The 20,280-nt window shown below is 36.6% G+C and overlaps 1 protein-coding gene across 1 annotated transcript in view; it reads left to right on the plus strand.

The window, feature by feature from the left end:
• The first annotated feature begins 4,265 nt into the window (after positions 1 to 4,265).
• Stt3b (STT3 oligosaccharyltransferase complex catalytic subunit B) overlaps positions 4,266 to 20,280 on the plus strand; it is a 97,653-nt gene continuing 81,638 nt past the window's right edge. Inside the window, exon 1 of the mRNA XM_027932179.3 lies at positions 4,266 to 4,997. Coding sequence (XP_027787980.1) covers positions 4,684 to 4,997 — 314 coding nt within the window. The 5' untranslated portion in view covers positions 4,266 to 4,683. The remainder of the gene's footprint in view (positions 4,998 to 20,280) is intronic.

A 20,280-nucleotide genomic window follows, 5' to 3' on the forward strand; every position in this document is an offset into this window, starting at 1 on the left:
AACAAAGAAGTATTCAGATGGGTTCAGGCATGGAGGATTATTTTAAGGATATCCAGGGAGGTCAGTCTTCATAGCCCATCTGCCATTGTTCTGGATATGGTAGTAATCCCAATAATACTGTTAATAACCAGCACATAAGAGAATGCTTCCTTTGTATCAGGTGCTCTAAGTTCTTTTCATGTATTGATTCATTTATTCCTTAATACAATCTTAAGAGGAAGATATACTCCTTATCCATAATGTAGAAATGAAGATACCCAGGCACAGAGAAATGAAGTGGCTTGCTAAAGGCCATGTAACTCAGAAGAATGGAGTCACTCAACTCCACTAAAATTGATCTCATTAAAGAAACTGGTGAACTCCTGGTTGTCAAAAGAAAGGCACCCTTTTCAGCTGTGTGACACTGCACCTCTCAGAACCCTCTATTGCTGTTGATCTCATTTCATATCTGCTGTGTGTGTGTGTGTGTGTGTGTGTGTGAGAGAGAGAGAGAGAGAGAGAGAGAGAGAGAGAGAGATTCTTTCTTTTTTTTCCCTCTGGTTACTTCATCTTGAGCTTTCTGTAGTCATATCTAGTTTATTAATTTGGGAATTCTGTAGGGCTCTATCCTCAATCCTTCTCTAATTTCTCTGATGCCAGTAAAATTTCATCCATGGCCATTAAGTTCTAAATCTTTATCCCCCCCCCCACCAAAAAAAATGACCTGATAATCCTTTCTTCACATCTGCTCCTTGTCTTGAACTCTCCATTTCTGAGATACCACTTTCCACTCTATTGACCAACCCAGGAACTCCAGATTCATTCTAACCCCAACTTCCTTTATCTTGTCCATACCATTAACATCTGAATTCTTCCTTCTTGATGCCTCTCCTATTAGTAGTCCTCTCCTCTCTGGCCCTACCATCCCAGCTTTGGCATCTAATTTTCCTGCCTAACCTTCTAAAAATGTCTTCTAACTGATCTCCTTGCATCTATTCTCACCCTTTCCAATATATCCTGTATACTGCTGTTAGAATTTTTTCTTTCATCAACCATGACTGATCATGTTATTGTTCAAAATGTTTCAATGGTTCCCAGCTGCTTACAGATTAATATCTAACCAGGCAGACAAGTCCTTGATAATCTGGTTCTTATCTCCCTTACAGTTTCATCTCCCAATGCACCCTTGTTAATACTGAATTTTGCATATTAATTTTAAAACTTGTTCCTGTTTAGAAGTCTAGCATTCTTCTTCCTGATATATCTTGTAAACTTCTGCTTGTCCCTCAAGTTTTAGCTTAAATACTGCCTCTTCCCAGAAGTACCCAAATAGAACTGGGCCTCTTGATGTCACATCACCCTACTCAACATGCTTCAATCTTAGCGTTTGACTGACTCTCTAGAGATATGTACTCTGGGAGGACCTAGGCATCTAGTAAGATCAGAAGCTCAAGTACATAGAAGCAAACACACTGAAGCTTCCTGCACAAACTGGAAACCATTTTTCTGTGTAGATAGGCTGGGAATTAAGAATTCACAATGTTGCAACTTATTTCTAAGGGTTCCTTCATGATCTTACAGTTATATATTCCTCACAAAAATAATCTCTGAAGTCTTAGGTAGAGTGAGATTTCTTTTGGGTCTCTCCAAAGTGCTTTTCACACTGTAGCCTCAGTAGTCTTTAAAAACACACAGCTAATCAACTCTTTCACTTCATCTCAAACACATCACACCCAGCTGAAAGCCCTTTATGCCTTCCTAATATTTTCAGGTTTAAATTAAGCAAATAAAATAAAACAAAACTCCACTTCTTAACATGACCTGCCCTATCTGGTCCCACTGTCTGTTTTGCAACGATATTATCCTTTCTCTGGGTTCCTTGGACTTGTCTTCCTTGCCCCATAAAGGGCCTTTGTATGTGCTTCTCTGTCTGAATCTCTCCATTCTTCTTCCCCTGGTCCATTCTCTTCACCCTAAGTGTTGTTTCCTCTGGGTAGTTTCCCACCCTTGTGTAGATCAAACCACCCATGTAAGGGTCCTCTAGAGTGTTTGTCACATTGCATTCTGGTACTTAATACTGATAATTCAGTTGGTATCCATTTCCTAGGGCCAGCTGGTGAGCTCTGTAAGGGCTGGAATCATGTCTCTTACGTTCCTGTTGCATCCCAGTGCCTGCACAGTGATTAGCATAAAGGAGGAGCTCAATAATTATTTGCTCAATGAATGAGTGAATGAATATTAAGAATAAAAGGGTTTTCATATTGCTTTTATCTTTACCACTACTCAGCATTTGCATGTATGCCTGTTAATAATTTTCTACAGTGTCTTCAGATAAGCTATCTCAATTTCAACAACTGACTTTAAGTGTAGGAAAGGCAATCTATGCAGGCTCCTTGTTCAGCAAAACATGCTAATAAGCAATAATTTAGAACTTGAACCAAGACTTGTCACTTTTTAGAACAAGCTTCTGGCCATTAAAAAACCAACAAAAGAAGCAAAAGAAGATCATGTAGAACTCACCAGGGAATGTCTACACATAAAACAATAAAACAGAAATATTCAAACAAGTTAAAATAAAAACAAAATAAATTTCATTTTAGGCCAATGGAGCTTTAGTTCATGGAACATGGATAAAAAACATACTCTAAATGCTGTAATTTTAGCATGTACTGTGTGGGCTCTGAGGAAGAACATGTTACTTTTCTCTGTACAAAGGGATTGGTTAATATTCTATCATAATTCTCATCAAAATGTAGATGTCAATAAATAAATGTTGGCTAGTAAATTGGTGATTAGAAAGCCTATTTCTAGGAAACTTTTCGCTCTAAATATGACTATTTTGTATGCAAATGAGAATACTTAAATCACTTAGCAGGTTAAAAGGGTAGCTACATCCATTAGTTTCAAAGAGCCACCTCAAACTAGACACATTTTAAAAAAATTTATCTAACATTTTGACAAGACCAACTAAACACAATTTGTATTTTAAAAATTCACATAATTTAAGAAAATAATTAAGTGCTTTAAAGTTACTGGTAAAATACACCCTTTTAAATCCAGGTGTTACATACCTAATAAAATGGACAATTAACTGCGAATGTACGTGAAAAGTTAATCAAGTATTTACTGAGCAATGATTATACATCAAGCTCTGCGCCTTTCGTGGGGCTTATAAATCTGAGCAATTCTAGTTTCTCAGCTGGTCCACTTAAATTCATTTTATCCTGAGTTTACTACTCATTAATAGTTTATTTAGGGGGGGTGAGGGAGGAGGTGTGAGGAAAGTAAAGGGAGGTGTAAAAATACAACCTAGATGTTCAAATATTCGTGTACAGGGATTTTCATTCCGTTATTTACTAAAGTAAGACTTGGTAACAGTTGATAGTCTAGGGAAAGTTTCAGTCTTTTGATGGAATGTGTACAGTTAGCAATGAATTCCTGCATTTGCCCATGTTTTCTGTGAACAGACTTTACTTTTGCTATTAGCAAATATAAGAAATGGAAAAGGGAGAAAGAAGGTAGTGTTTAGCCTGCCCCGCTAGGTCTTTCTGGAGCTAGGTGAGCGTTTGCCGGCTCCAAGTTGTCCGCGCCGGTAAACCGGTCCTCTCTGGGATCCTAGCTCCCATGTGACGCTCACGGGGTGCTAAACATGTGGCGCAATGGCGCGGCAGTGTCATTGCAGCCGCGGGATCACCACCTGCGCCCGGTGCGGGGCAACTGGGCAGTTGAGCGCGGCGGCCAGAACCACGCGCCCAGGGCTGGTGCAGCGCGCCTGCGCGCTGTCACGCGGTGGGCGCTCCGCACAGAGCGGGTTAAAAGTCACGACCGCGGAGAGCCTGTGGGCGCCCTATCGGTCAGCGCTCTTGTTTCCCTTTAACCGGGCTTGGCGGGGGCTGCTCGGCTGTGCTTGACCACCTCCCGATACGTAGGCCAGGCTTAGCTCTGTGAAGCGAGCAGAGCCGCCTAGCGCCTTTCCTCGTAGACCGCACACGCGCACGAAACCGCGTCTTTCAACTGACAATGAAGCCGTAGCCGCGCAGCTCTGCTGCTTGGGGCGAATGGGCGCGAGGCCGCGAGGGGGAGGGGAGGGGGAGGAGGAGGACCGTTGGGCCAAACCCCGCCTCAGCACTCACCCCTATTGGTGGGTGCCACGGTTCTGGGCCCGCCCCCTAACGGACCTGTCGCTTTGTGACAGGCGGAGGGGCCAGTTCCTGTTGGGTCGGGGGCGGAGCCAGAGGTTGCCTGAGCTCCGCCTGGACTCGGGGGGCTCCTCCTCCTGCTCTTCTCCGCTGGGCGGGAGGCGGGTGTGAGAGAGAATGTCATTGCTTCTCCGAGCTGTGGTGCCGCCTCCGTCTGCTCCTTCTTCTCTGGCACCCTCGTCCCGTCTGCTTTTGCCGCCGCCGCATCTGCACTGGGGATACGGATGGCTAGTGGGGCGCAGGGGCCATCTGGGTTGAGAGAGCGGCGGTCGCGGCCGCTGCTGAGGCGGAGACTCCCCGCCGCCGCCTCCACCCCCCCGTCCCCCGGCCTCGCGGCGCTGAGGGCGGGAGCTCACTGAGCTCTTCCCTCCTCCTCCCTTTTCTTCCTCCTCCTCCTCCTCTTCTCCCTCCTCCTCCTCCTCCGGGTCCCCGCCCAGCACCCCTCGCACCAGGCGGCGGCGGCCGCGGCCGCGGAGGAGAGCAAGACCCGCCGCCGGGGCACAACATGGCGGAGCCCTCGGCCCCGGAGAGCAAGCACAAGTCGTCGCTCAACTCGTCCCCTTGGAGCGGTCTCATGGCCCTGGGGAACAGCCGGCAGGGCCACCACGGGCCAGGGGCCCAGAGCGCGTCCAAGGCGGCGGGCGGCGCGGCGCCGCCGAAATCGGCCCCCGCGGGGCTGTCCGGGGGGCTGTCGCAGCCGGCCGGCTGGCAGTCGTTGCTCTCCTTCACCATCCTCTTCCTGGCCTGGCTTGCCGGCTTCAGCTCGCGGCTCTTCGCGGTCATCCGCTTTGAGAGCATCATCCACGAGTTCGACCCGTGGTAAGTACCCCGCTGCCCCTCCCCCGCCCGCGGCCGGGGGACGCGGGACGGCGCCTCTGCCTGCCGCGACTCTCTGGGTCTTGGCCCCGCTCGCGTCCCGGCCGCGGCGGGCGTCGGTCCCGGAGCTGCGGGCGAAGTTTATCCCGAGCAGCCTGAGGCGGGGCGTCGGGGTCCCGAAGCGGAAGCCTGACCCTCGGCTGGGCCAGTGCGACCAAAGCCGCGAGGGTGGGCGCAGCCGCTCTGGGCGCAGAGTTCCGACCCGCTGCGCCGGGAGTCAGTGGGTCTCCTCCGCGGACTCGCGGCTGTCTCCTAGCGCTCCCCGCGCTCCCCGCCCGAAGCTCGCGTGCTCTTTCATTTTTTTGAGGGCGCGTTTTTTGCTGGTTGGGATGGGATCGGCCCGGGGTTGCCCTGTTAACGCTGGAGGTGAGTCTAGATGTGCCAGAACCCCGTCTGCTCAGCCTTGCAGTTTTATGCTTTTCTTCTTCTTCTTTTTTTTTTTGCTCTCATAAGAGAAGGGAAAAGGAGAATGGAGTGTTGTAGGAAGGGAAATAATATCCCTGAAAGTGATCTGAAAGCCAGCGACTCTCATTTATTCAGCATTAAGTATTTTCAGGAGTGGCCTTTTTTCAAGGCCCTATTAAGTGCGCTCAGCACCTCACTGTTCCACAATCGTCTCGGGTTGCTTTTTAGAGCAAGATCATTATTCTGTTAGCCAAACTGTCACCTTCAGTGTGTTATGCACAGTTTCCGAAAGCATTGCATTAGTTCCTTTATCGGTGTCTGCAGGAAGGTTTGTGGATAAGAGAACAAATAGTACCACAGAATAGGAGCCCTAGATTGTAGTGCCGAAGTTGCTCGTAGTGTAAGGGACTACCCCAGTGTTTTAGGAAATTACTCGACTCTTAACTCACAGACCAGTGTACTAAATTAGATAATGTTATCTAGGCAGGAAGATTGCTTTAACTTTTTCCCAATTTGCCAACCTGAGTTAAGTTTTTCCACCTGAGACTTGTCTTTTAAGCTAATTTAATTCATCTTGTTGCCCTATCAGCCTTGATTTAATCTTTTTAATTAGATCTTATTAAACTTAAGAATGTTTCATCATTTGAAATACGTAGATAATCTTGTTGAATCACTAAATATAGATTAAGTCTTCTGGGGGCTAACTTATATTAAGATTGGATATGGGTTCTGCTTTTATGAAGAGAGCAATTCATACTACAACATATATTGACTATTAGAGGGGCCCACTCATGGAGAATTCAATGTAGATAAACAGTTAATTACTTTGTCATTCTGTGAGACATTTTTAATCCCATTTTAGAGGTTTTATTTTTTTTAACTCTAGTTTTCTTTTTTTACAACCTTTTTGTTATTTGAAATCACAGAAGGAATATATTGGTATGGATTATTTATGAGCCTAAGAATGTCCGCAAAACCTCACTAACTAGACACAGCATACTTCGGTAGTCTTAGCTTTGAAACACTTAAGCAAATTAGATAAAATGAAATTAGAACCAGAAAATGAAAACTTCTGGTATTTACTGAACAATTTGAAAAGAGAAAGTTATGTCTTTTCAGATTAAAGCAGAAGTGCATGGTTGATCAAACATGTTGGCTAACAAAAGTTGTAACTAGTATTTCCAGAGAGTAATTTTTAAATATTTTCAGAGTAACATTTTTACAAGGAAGCCTGAGAACTATTTAAGAGGAACTCTGAAGCTGAAATTGTTTTGCAGACAGATTTCACAACTGAATGATGAGATGATTTTTATCATTTTTTTCCTTATTTTGCAGGAAGATTAGAAATCTATACCATCAGCCAAAATTTACTACTAAAATTGAATTATGTAATCATGGATAGCCTTATTAGATTACTTTACAAAGTGCTTAAATACTACTTTAGAAAAAAAAGGAATAAGGATTAAAAGTTGCTGTCTTTCTCTTGTTTCAAGAATGTTTTCAAGGCATAATCCTTTTTCATTAACATAAAAACCTGTATTGCTTGTATTTTTTCTATGTATTTTCTTATTCATCTTTTAGTAAGTAGTTAGTTCATATCCACTAATCAAAAAGTACATACATCTTTTCAGTCTTAAAGACCTGCTTAATTTAGGTATTCTGCTTACTAAGAGAATTTTAATATTCATGTTTATTATATTCTTGATGAAATGTTTATGCTTATAATGTTAGATCATTCTTATTAGTGGTAAACCAATATATGTAGTAATTGAATTGTCTCTATACTTTTTGTGAATGAAAATTTGTTTGTCAGTATGACTCACCTATAATGGCTAATTCAGGTGTCTTAATGAGAGAACCAGGTTTCCAATAAAAAAAAAAAAAAAAACCCTAAAACCCTTGTCTGCCCACTTTGATTTTTCTTTTCATATCTTTTGAAGATCTCAAATAGGCATGTTATTCTTTATTTTGTCTCATTTTTGTCATCATTCTTGTTGGGGAAAAAATGCAAAGAGGGGATTGTATAGATTACCTGTTTGGATTTTAAAGCAGCTTTTCTCTAAAGCTACTAATAACCCCAACATTTTAACAGGTCTTCAGTCTAACCACTCTAGTGACCACTCTAGTGTTATATTACTAGCTTGGAGTTGCTTGTCATATAGCAATGGCATGAACCTTTCATAATATTTAAATGTTCCTTTGAGAATGTATATGTAAACCAATTTATTTTGGCCTGCCCACATCTTCCTCAACCCCTTTTTCCAAGTCTGGTTTCATTTCTGAAGTCTTTAGTGAACTTATTCTCTGCAAGTTGTTTCTATAAATTTTACAGTAGTACTTAAATTTTGTGAAACTCAAGAGTTAGCTACCAAAAGTGATTTGTTGACACAGTTATACTTGTTTTTTAACTTTGTCACCCAAGTTATTTTATAAATCTTAAATAATGCATACTTATTGAATTAAAGTACATTGCATTTTTCTAGAACTTGGCAACATTTTTGGTTACAATTTCCTCCCCTCTTCAATAATTTTGCTTCCTTCTCAGTTGGTCATGAGGAATCAGTTTGAGATTATGTTGTCTTCAGGTACCATAAATTTGGTTGATGAACTAATTTAAATAGCACCTAACTATCTTCTTTTTATCTGGAGCAAATTGTTTTTTATTATTGACAATTCAGGTTTAGTTTCTGCATATTTTTATTGTAACTATTCATGCTTGTACATTAAATACCTAGATCCTTTCCCACAGTCGTTATCTTGTTAAACTGTGGTAGCTTTTTCCACAGAAGCAATGTAAAAACTCCCTGTGTCAGGAAAGCTACCCTGTTCTTTATCTTTACAGGTTATATAGTGGGTTCTCCAGAGAGAAAGAGAATTCTCTGAACCTTAGCTTTTTGTCTGTAATAATTAAAAAGGCAGCAGATACCTTTTACAAGGCTCAAAGTTTTAGTTAAGAGTCAAAAGTTGGAATGTAAAGTTTCCATAGAAACTATGTAGAAATAGGTTAATTGGTACAAACATGTTTTCAAAGAAGTGATAAGCCTTGGAACATAAGTTGTTTGTAAATTGGGGACTACTTCCTGTACTTTGAGGTCTCCATGTTTTTCTTCACTTTGCAGATGACAATAAGATGCTATTGACCTTATTTCTGAAGAAGACAAAATGGGTAACAAAACAAGTTTTAGAAAAACGCCCCCAAATCTTAAAAAGTAATTTTGACTGTGGGATCATTAGCAACAGCAGTCCAGCTGCACTTCAAAACAGGTATATTGTCACTGATTTCATTGTAATTTAAAATATTTTCAGGCCTTGAGCTTCTGAGAACAAAGTTGCAAGTATGCATAGTGGGGAGAAGGGGAGGTGCCTTGAGTTGTTGAAATAGATGATGAGATTGGACCTTCTGCTTTCAATAATGTTACTCCCATAAGTAGTAATCATGGATTTCATGAGGCATATAATAGGTCCTGGGGTAGTTAGGATCTATCATCAAAGACCTTCAAACCTTTTTTTAGGGTTTTTATATCTTGAGGGCTAACTTGGGTAGGACTGCAAGCTCCTTATTGCCATGAGTAGTATACATAAAGACATAAGCATTAGAAACTCAAAAGTAAGAATTTCTGTTACTGGCTCTGACCTAGTTTTTATGAATATGGGGATAACTTAGCAGCCTGATCTCCAGTTTTTGTTTTCTCAAAAAGCATTATGTGTATAGGAAAATGTTAAAATTTCTCTATTGTAATATCTTAGTATTCATTAGTACACATATACTCTCAAAGAAAGATTGGAAAGGTTAATATTTCTGAATGACCAAATCACATTTTTTTCAGTTTGTTTACTTTGAAAACAGTGATTTTAGGGCTCCATAAGACTGCTGTTAACTTGAATTACAAAACCACCACAATTCAACAGACTTATTTATTGCCAAATGATTGTATTATGAAAATTTTCAGACATACAGGAAAATGGAAAGATACACACCACCTAGATTCTTCAGTTAATATTTTACTTTGTTTTATTATTTCTGTTCATTGCTACTTTTAAATACTGCTTAAAGACTAGTCATGTATTGTTTACTTTGATATGAGGAATGTTATCCTTGTTCCTCAACTCCATTATGAAAATCTCTTATTTCTGGATAGCATTTGTTTTCTGTAACACTTAAACATACACGTGTATAAATATTGTTTCTATCCCTACTATCATCCATCCAGGTTTTGGTTAGTAACTTGAAGTTCAATATATATAGTCCAGGACCTGCAAATGTACTGTGTGAAACAAATTTGTATTACTGAAAGGAGAAAGAATATAAATGATTAACTTACTATTTTGTCTTCACCCCTCTGCTTTACTTGAATCTGATGGGTGATTTTTGGTTTTAAAATCACTTTTCTGAGAATTGTCCTCACCTTACTATACTTCTCTGACTATGAATAATTTCCAAGGATTCAAATATTGATGGAAATGGCTATGTAGGAGGAGCTGGGGAGGTGGTCTTAGGTGGAGGTAAGTGTTGGGACAGGTAGGAACAGTTGCTCTAGAGATTCCCATATTTTAGATAAATGTAGGTTAATTGGCATTTATAGGCTTGGTACTAGAAATGCCTAGCCACTATTAGAATTTTATGCCTTAGGAAAAATGTTTTCATATTGTCAAATGAAAGAGGTAAACATATTTTGGAATACAACTTGTGCATAAATTGTATGAATGCTTTTTATGTTGTCCAAGTTTGCTGTTTGTAGATAAATAAATCTGAAGGATTATGATTGTTACACTAATTAAATTGACCATATCACCTATAACCATTTTTTTCTTTCTGTGGAACTGGGTGTTGTAGGATAACTTAACTATATGTTCTGAATGGTAGATCAAAGTTTATAGTGTTTTACAATTTGTATCTTAGAATTGAGGAGATGAGGGGGGACAGCTTTTATTTCCATAGACGAAGTATATTTTAGTTCAGTATTCTCCACAAGGAATGAAAAGAACAGGTCTGCCTGACTCCAAAGTGTGTGTTCTTTTTTACTGTACTCTTTGCCTCCAGGGCAGGCTTAAATGAAAATGTCCTCCATTTAATTTATGTTTTTCAATCAGTTTCTCTAATTTAATTCTTAACATACTGGCCTATCAAAATGCCCAGTCTTTCCTCTAGCTAACTAAAGCTCACTAGTCGAATGATGGTTAATTATTTTGATTGTTTTAATATAGGGGAGAAAGGAGAGTTAATGATATTTCAAGTTATTTAACTGGAATGACCAGGAAATTTTCAGAAACAGGAGTTTTAAGGGAGTAGCTGGATTATAGGAATAGATGATTGAATCCAGTTGAATGTTGTTTTTGTTTAGATTTATTTTGTCTGTGAAAGTTCATAGTAATGAGATTGGAGGTATTAAGCCAGTCTAGCTAGCTAAAGGGATTATGAAGCAAATAATTGAACTTTCAGAGAAGACTCAGAATTCAATATCTTAATGGGTTTTTGGAGTATTTGTTAGCCACCTCTCTTTTTGCTTTCTGGAAAAGAAGCTGAAGAACAGAGGGATGAAATACTGAAGATTTAATACTGTTATAGCTTGGCTAGATTGTTTTTCATTTTCTTTGGCCTTCTGCATTAGAGTGTTTTTGAGAGGTTATTTGAAAATTGTTACTTGAGCAGGTGAAGGGAGGTTACTTTCTGTTACCATTCACTTTGCATTGACAGTTGGAAATGTTGACAATTCAAGTTTAGATATGGGAGCAAATGGAACTTTTGTGTGAAATTTACTAATTTGGAATTGGTGATAGGAAAAACCATGTACCTGATTGTTTGTTGCTGGCCAGATTTGCCTTAAGAACATCAAACCAATTAACCAAATGAAGTTGGAGGAAAGGATCATGACTAGAAACTGACTTGTTAAATTATTACACCATCTTACTTGAGCAATCAACAGTAAAAATAATAAGAGTATGACAGCATTCTTATAGTCTTTGAAGTAGTCTTTGAAAATAAGTCTTAAATGTTTATATAAATGAACAAAGAAATGTGTTCTGCAAAACCTTTTATTATAGATGAAAAGGTGATTTCAGTCTTTAAAACATTTTTTTAAAATGTGGAACTATTACACATGTTGAAAAAGTATAAATCTAATATATAGTAGAAATGAACCCCACTTGACCTTTACCCAGATCAAGATCATTGCTACTCAGTGGCCCTGATGTATGCCTTCCCAATCCCCCACCTGCCAACTTTTATAGTGATTAATAAATCCTTTTTTTTTCTCATAAGTGATGAAACTTTGTGTATTGCTAAATAACATAGTTTAGTTTTGCCTATTTTTAGACTTTAGATAAATGTGGCTTTGGTGTTTCATTCTTTTTGCCCAGCATTGTTTTTGGTCAAAGAGTAGTCAAGAATATGTGGCTAAGAATTTGACTAAGCATTTTATCCACCTCAGGAGATTGTCTGCTCTTTTATAGCAGGAAGTGCTTATAAGAAAGGAAAGGGGAAGACTATACCTCTTCACTTAAGATTAAAAAATTTATCAAAGCTTAACTCTTAAGATGGAGACAACTTTGTCCCTAGATAACCTTGACAACTATTTTTAAGGTATTACCTGACCAGAGAGAGTCAGTCTTTCAATAGATACTAAGAATGCAAGGATGAGGGAATTGAAGGTGGAGACTGTGCTTTCAAGAGACATGATAATATGAATGCACAATTACTAGTTTTAAAGCTGTGATTTTTAATGGACATGGCAGCTCATACTTGTAGTCCTAGCTACTCAGGAGGCTGCAGTAACACATTCACTTGAACCTATGAGTTCAAGACCAGCCTGGACAGCATTGGGAGAGCTCATCTCAAAAACAAAAACTATGGCTTTTATCAGCTGTTGCTTATATTGAAGTATATGTGTGTATTAAAATTGAGAGTAGTTGATCGGTAATTTTTGAAATAAGGAAACTGAATACTGGAAAAGAATCTGAACTGAAGGAATTTAGGAGAACCGAAAGAACACAAGCTACTTGATGTGCTGGTATTTTTGTAGAGGATTGTTGATCCTGTTTTGTGTGTGTGATATTTGTTTATGTTGATATGGAATCTCAAATATTGTGTTTCTCTTATTGCTTTCCATGTTGCTTCCTTATGCTATTTCATGGCTACCAATTTTATTCTTCTCCATTTCATTTCCTTTATTGATTTAGTAAAAGGTATGATATTATGAAGATTCCTTCAAAAACTATCCTCAAAGGATAAAAAATTTAATTCAAAGAACAATAAAAGGTTATCATTGGTCTCTATGTAGGAACTTGAAATCTGCTGGGATATGAGAATTTTTTTTGTGTGTTAGCAAATGTTTTAGGACATTGGAAACCTGATTCCTACAAGGTTTTCTTTTAATTAGCAGTTCTTCAATGAAACAAATATGAAAGCTTTCTAATGCATTTCTATTTACTGGTCAATCATTTAGATCAAATTTGATGGTATTTTTCTATTGTGCATAAATGTAACCCTTGCTACTTGTGGATAGTTTATTTTTTGAACAAATAATGAGCTTTTATCATAGTTAATTCATTGTTAACTGAAGAAAAGTTTTAATCTAGGACTGCCTTTCTTCAAACTCTCAATGTAGTCAGCCAGGGTTTCTATAGAATTCAAACTTAAAATTTAAACCAAGTATCATAAGGGAGATGTACAACAGACTGGGGATGTAATTTTAGTGGTGGAGTATTTGCCTAGAATGTATGAAGCCCTGGGTTTACTCCTAAGCACCGCAAAAAAAAAGATATATGTCCCTTCACCACAAAATCCCCTGTAGTACTTGCTGTGATATAATATAAATGCCTTATATTAGGTAGGCTGTATTTGGATAATGGTCCGACTTAATGATGTAAGCTATTTTTAACACCCCTAGTATTTCTCTTATATGAATTCCTCAAGCGGATATACTTTTCTGAAATAAATTAACTCTTAAGAAACATGGTAAGCATTGTTCTTTGAGGAATATCAATTTGATAATACCTTATTGGCCTTATGTGAGGAGGTAATTAGGTACAGGGGTTATTAAAACAAAATTATAAAACAAAATTACTTTGGTTAAATTTTACTTATTAATTTAATTGAATAGACTGGAGTTCTTTGGAAGACTTTTAACACCTGTTAAGTAAAAGCACTCAAGGAGACCAAGTCATAAATGACTTGGTTATTTGTTTGCCTGAATTGGTTAAGATACTGTTATGGTGATTTGAATTTTGATGCTCATTTTCCCTTGTAGTGAATAATAATAGTTTATTGTTACTGTTGCTATAACTTATTGTAATTCCTATTATAGACAAATGATTCTTTAAAGCAAGAAAGGTAATCTTCCTGCAGTATCTTACACAGTATCAGGAACTTAATGAGTGCTCATTAAATACCAAGAACAGACCCTTTCTCTTTAATAATCATATATGATTTGTTTTGGTCATCATGGTACTAGGTACAGTGAATCTTTTGTGTAATAATTAGCTCAATCTTGAATTTGACTGCTATGGCAGTAAATCATGTACAGTAACCATTATAGTCTTGCTCTTTTTTTTGTAATCCCACTTTCAATAAAATTGTTTTAATCTTATAGAAGAAGAAAGTTGAGGAAGAAAGGAGATAATAGTGTTTACAGAAGAAACGATTTATGTGTCATTGATTGCCATTAGCTGTTGGGAGGTGAACAGCTAGATGGATGGGTTAGGAAAATCTTTGTGGAAGATTTTAGTTTCATGAGTATTTCCTCAAAATTCAAATAACATGAGTTCTATCTCATGTTTTAACTAACTAGTTAGAGAACACTGAATTAGACAGTAAGGATGAGTTAATATCAAAAAAACCATATGAATTATGATAGTTTCATTGTTAATTTTGAGATGGTAAATGGAAGGAGATACCAATAAAAATTAAATTTGTAAACTGACATTTTAGGAATAACAAGAATTGAATTTATTGTTGTATACATTGATAGTAGTTATAGGCAATTAATATGCAAATACAGCGATACTTTAGGAAGCCATCATAGCTCTGACTGGTCTCATTTAAACTTTAACATGAGGTTAAACAATGCTAAATAAAAACACTCTTTAGAAATGAAATAAGTTGCTTGTCTCCATTAAAGTGTCTTTGCAATGAAAATAGCTTTGTCTATGTCTAATTACTGGAAACATCATTGAATATAGTAGATCTTTTATGTTAATAAACCAAGGGTCTTTATCTCTTTTACTATGAATTGAACTCTAGAAAAATAACAGGTCAGCTCTTTAATTATAGTATAATTTCATATAATAATAGCAGTATTATCCTGTGAGTCCTAAAACTGATGGACTATACTGATCTCACAAGATGTTTTTACTTAGCAATAATATCTGATTTGGGGAAAAAAAAATCTTTATCAGTGTGCTTTCTTTAAAAAAATCTATTATATTGAGTAGTATTTGTTGAATGCATTGATACTTGAAACATGTTATATGTTCTTAGTTTTCAATATTTAATAACTTTGCTCTGTGGACATTTAGTTTCAATCCCCAAATCATTTTTACTCTAAATCAGAGTGAAAGAAGGCTTTTATTTTTATTTTATTATGCTACACAGCTATCTGGCATTTAAAGATGGAACAAGATAATGAAACTATGTGAGATAGATGAAATAGATCTTAAAACTGTGTAAAGGCCAGTCTTGTAGAAAAAATGAGCGTGAGGAACAACTAAAATTTTTTAAAATAAAGATATTTTTTAAAGGTTATTAAATGAGCCAGTCACTTTATTAAAAGGCAGATCTCCCATTTAAGATAGTTTAATTATTAAAATAATTATATTTAAATAGCATCCTGTATAAATAGCCTTTATACAAAAAGTTTTCCTTTTGAAATAAAATAAAAATCATTATGTTTAGAAAGAATTTGTATAATTTAAGTAATGTTGGATATAAGTAATAACGTATCTTTTTATAAATTAAAGTATTTTAAAGTAAAGTTTGCATATGAAGTCAAATGTGTACACTTAACTACATTAAATTGTGAAGATTAAGGATAGCTGATTCTAGATGATGTGCCTAGAATGATGGAGCTGGAACCCTTATATTTAGCCCCAAGTTTTTTTAGTCTTCTCTGACATCCTTCTTCCTCAGTTTTTTGCTTCTAAATTATTCATTTGGATTAGCTAGTCAGTATCTGCCAAAACATTCCCTACCGTTTTGTTTTATTTTTTGTTCTATTTTTTTATTAGTTGCACATGACATATCATACATTTGAATCAAATGGGGTATACTTTCTCATTTTTCCAAGTGTACAGGTTGCAGAATCACATTGGTTATACAGACACATATATACATAACAGCAATACTAGTGTCTATTTTATTCTGCTGCCCTTCCTATCCCCCCTTCCCCTCCCTTCACCTCCCATCACTTACCTCTACCCAATCTAATGTGACACGTTTCTTCCCCCCCCCCCTCACATCATCATACATGTATTTTGTATAAAGATGAGGGTCTCCTTCCATCTTCCATGCAATTCCCCTTCTCCCTCCCATTCCCTCCCACCTCTCTTCCCTATTTAGTGGTAATCTTCTCATGCTCTTCTTCTCTACCCCATTTTGAGTCACCCCCCTTTATATCAGAGAAGACATTCTGCATTTGTTTTTTAGGGATTGTCTAACTTCACTCCCTTTTGTTTTAAATAGACTGGTTACTATCAATGCTATATCTGAGAGTATGTTGAAATTGTCAAGAGTAGAATGGTTTTACCAGATTTGAGATTTTCTTGCCTGCCCCTACTTCCAAACTTTATCATGGGAATTAAGATTCTTAAGTATTGTGACCCAAATATTTTTTTCAGTATTATTTAGAATCTAGAAATTCATGGTTTAATATTTAAATGTTTGCCTTTTGTACTTAAAAATAAATTGTAGGCATGCATTGAGTACTGTTGAGTTGCTTTAAAGCTGAAAATGTCACAGAACAATTCTGATCTCCAAAATGCAGAGCTTTGAATAAAATGAAACAATTTTCTCTCATGTCTGAACAAACACAAGAAGATATAAATAAATTTGTAGACACTTTTCCCAATCCTCAAATTAGGAAGATTTGGTTTGTAGTTTTCAATTATTGCAATTCTATATATGAAGACACCTCAGTATAGCTTGCCTAGTGTAAAGCAGTGCTTCAGGCAGCATGACTTATTTTTATATCACTTCAAATTTCTTGGATCTAAGATTCATAGGCAGAAGTGGAAGTGATAATAGTATTTCTATTCATTGGAAAGATTCTTGACATGTGGAATACAGAGCAAGGATATTTTCTGTCAGCGGTTCTAGCCATTGCATGACCAAGGCTTTCATTCATTTTTATTTTTCCTGCCCCAGATTCTTTCATTTTTAGGTCATAAAGAATTAAGTTACCCTCTTCAAAAAATAACCAAGTATAATGTGTTTGCTATAATAACCACTTTGATTATTATATCATATAATGTTACTCCGATAAAGTACCAATGTCAAGTAATTTGGCTAAAAATGTAAAGTGACATTCCACCACTTTGAGCAGTCTTTGCAAAACAGAGGGAAAAAATAAATCTGTTTAAAATTCAATAAACTGGGGGTAGAGGTGTGTGTAGTTTAGCAGTACAGTGCCGTCTCATTAGCACATGTGAGGCCCTGGGTTCAATTCTTAGCTCCTCTTCCCTCATTAATGAATATATCTGTAATTCTCAAACAGGTTTTAAGATAAACATGCTAACCCCTGTGGAATAATGAATGTTATTATTTTATAGAAATTGGTAGTTTCTTTTAAAATGTTACGGATATTGAAGCTTTCATATAGTTCAATATTTCTAATTACCTCTCCCTAACACCTTTAAAAAAGGACAAAATTGATTTACTCCTTTTTGTTATTTTCTTTTTTCACTCTTTTTCTTGCTGATATTTTCTGTTTGAAAAAGGAGCAATGTCTAAGGGATTTAAACTAGCTAAGTTGGATAGCTTTTGGTTTCTGTGGAATAAGGAATAAACTTCATGTGAGAAGAAAACTTAAAATTCCACTATTGTCATGTATGTAAGAAATAAGAAAAAATTATTTTTAGTGTTTGCCAAAATGAACTCTGCAGACCACATATCCTAGAACTTGCAGTTCAAAATTTAAATTTGGAAAAAATTTCTTGCCACATCCTTTTATATTGATTTTCAATGGGCATTTACATATTACGAGCTAAGATACTCATCAATAAACTGTTAATTTCAGTATAATATTTAGTATTTAATTTAGGAATCTTCATACTAGCTTTATTTACTTAAATTGGTATTTGTCTTAATCTGTTTTTTTGCTATTACAGAATAGTGAGAATGGGTAATTTATAAAGAAAAGGATATTTATTTCCTACATCTCTGGAGACGGGGAAGTCCGTGGTCAAGCAACCTGTATCTGGTGAAAGCCTTCTTGCTGCATTGTTATGGTGGAAGGTAGAAGGGCAAGAGAGCACACATGTGACAAAATGTACATCTTGCACATCTACCCACATATGCACACGATTGGTCTTGGTTTTATAACCAATCTACTTCCCTAATGATGACATTAATCCATTCATGGGAGCAGACCCTTCAGGACTAAACACACCTGTTAACACTGTTGCATTGAGGATTCAGTTTTTAACCCATGGATTTCCGGGACACATTTAAAACAACAGTAATCCATGCAATTCAGCTTGAGAAAGACCAATCTAGCTACTTTATTTGAAGCCTTATGATGTTAGGTGACTTTTCCAAAGTCATAGAGCTACAATTAGGACTTACAGCCTTGCAAATTTTAAATCTTTTTATTCTTTTGTTTGAATTATTGCATTATGAATGTGAAGGTTATGCATATTGTAATCAGCATTTTTTTCAAAAGAGTATCTGTTCATTTATAACATCCCTCTTGACTTGTCTTGGTGATTATTATGACACTTCAATATTCAGTAGTTTTTCAGCTTATAAGTATTTCTTCCCTTACATCTTGAAAACCAAAAATGTCCAGAGAAGGCCTGTGTATGCCTCACTTTTTTTTCAAGTGATCACTTTATTTTGGGTTATCTTTTGTTCTTTCCACCCAGAGTAATCCCTACAGTATTGCTCATTTTGCTTTTGATTTTATTAGTTGGCCAAACCACTTTGATTATTTTATCATAGTAAATTGTATGTCAAGATATTTTTACTAGGACTAGGACTGTTCCTCAGTGGAAGAGTGCTTGCCTAGCATGTGTGAGGCACTAGGTTTGATTCTCAGCACCACATATAAACAAACAAACAAATAGATAAGTCCAATGTGTGAGGCACTAGGTTTGATTCTCAGAGTCACATATAAATAAATAAATAAATAAAAAAGTCCATCAACAACTAAATAAAAATTTTAAAAGATATTATTACTATAGATTATGCATATTAATTATAAATCTTACAGTATGTGTGTCCTGATTTACATATAATGTGTATATACAAATATATAACATAATATACATATTATAATAAGAATATAATGCAAACTATAACATAATGTGATCTGATTATTAGTGGGAAATCCTATTTACATGGTATATTATACTGCATAATTATGTTAAAAGATAATGTAGCAACAAATAAATGTAAATACAACATAATTATATGTAATGTTTGTTGATTTTTTTTCCTATTTGAATGTGTGCCTGACAGATATATAACATACATTTAATATTATTGGTTTTTTGTATATTATGTAATATAGAAAGAAAAAAACACGTGTCTGGCTCTTTTGTCTAGATTTTTAAACTTTTAGCTAGTACTGGACTTAGCTGAATAATCATTGGATAGTTTTAGTTGATCAAGTATGCTATTTTATATCTAAGTTGGAATTTTTTCAGATATTTTTAGTTGCATCAAAATGGTATATCATCCTCTTTTTTGGTGTAGTTCTTTTGTTGCCAACTTCTTGTTTGTTCCATTTTCCGATTAGTTTATTAAGTATCTTTTATAAAGCGGAACAAACCTTTTTTCAAATGGATACTGATGAAAATTGGTAGTTGTCAATGCCAGTTAAAGTAGAAGTTAAAAGAATTCTGTTTTTGGATAAAATTTGCTGGGAAGAAGTTTTATTCTGTGTGTTCTAATGTCTTTTTGATTTGACATATGTTTAACTTTAAGTGGGAAAATACAGAGTAGCTTTAAATAGTCTATAAGACATTTTCAACCTTTCCTATTTTGCTCAAAAGTAGAGAAACAACTACTTTGTTTATCTGGTAAGTACAGCATGCTCTCTGCTTGTAAAGAGTCCTGTTGGTTACAAGAGTATAGGTTAGTAAGAGTAGTCTTAAGACAATTGCTTATACATAAATGAGTACATTTATAGATGGTGTGGTAGTGGCCGTCTGTATATTTGTAGGTCTTTTCCGTCCTAGAGTTGACCTAGTAAAAGTGATTTAGAAAAGTTCTTTTTCACATATCAGTAATTCCTTGAAATTTGTATTATTTTTCTGTTATTTAAATATTTACATGAATCTCTGTAATGATACTAGGCTTGAACATATCCTCATGTGAATTTCCATATTTTAAGTTTTAAAATTAGCTTTGTGTTTAATGTTATTACCTAGACAGTGTTCACGTGTATCCCTTGGTGAGATTAGATTTCTATTGTTTTAGTAGTCCTAGTAAAGAAGGTTATTTCCCCCCTCTGTGTACTTAATAATATAGCTGGCTAGCTTGGCTTGCTTATATTTTTGATCCTGCCACTAGATGGCAGGAATAATAAAAGGTGGATTGAAACGCCAACTCTAGCTGTTGGCCTTAGCAACTTTGTACTTTACGTTGGTTAATGCTGAGTTTGGGTAT

Source organism: Marmota flaviventris, chromosome 1 (assembly GCF_047511675.1).
Source record: "Marmota flaviventris isolate mMarFla1 chromosome 1, mMarFla1.hap1, whole genome shotgun sequence".
NCBI classification, from domain to species: domain Eukaryota; kingdom Metazoa; phylum Chordata; class Mammalia; order Rodentia; family Sciuridae; genus Marmota; species Marmota flaviventris.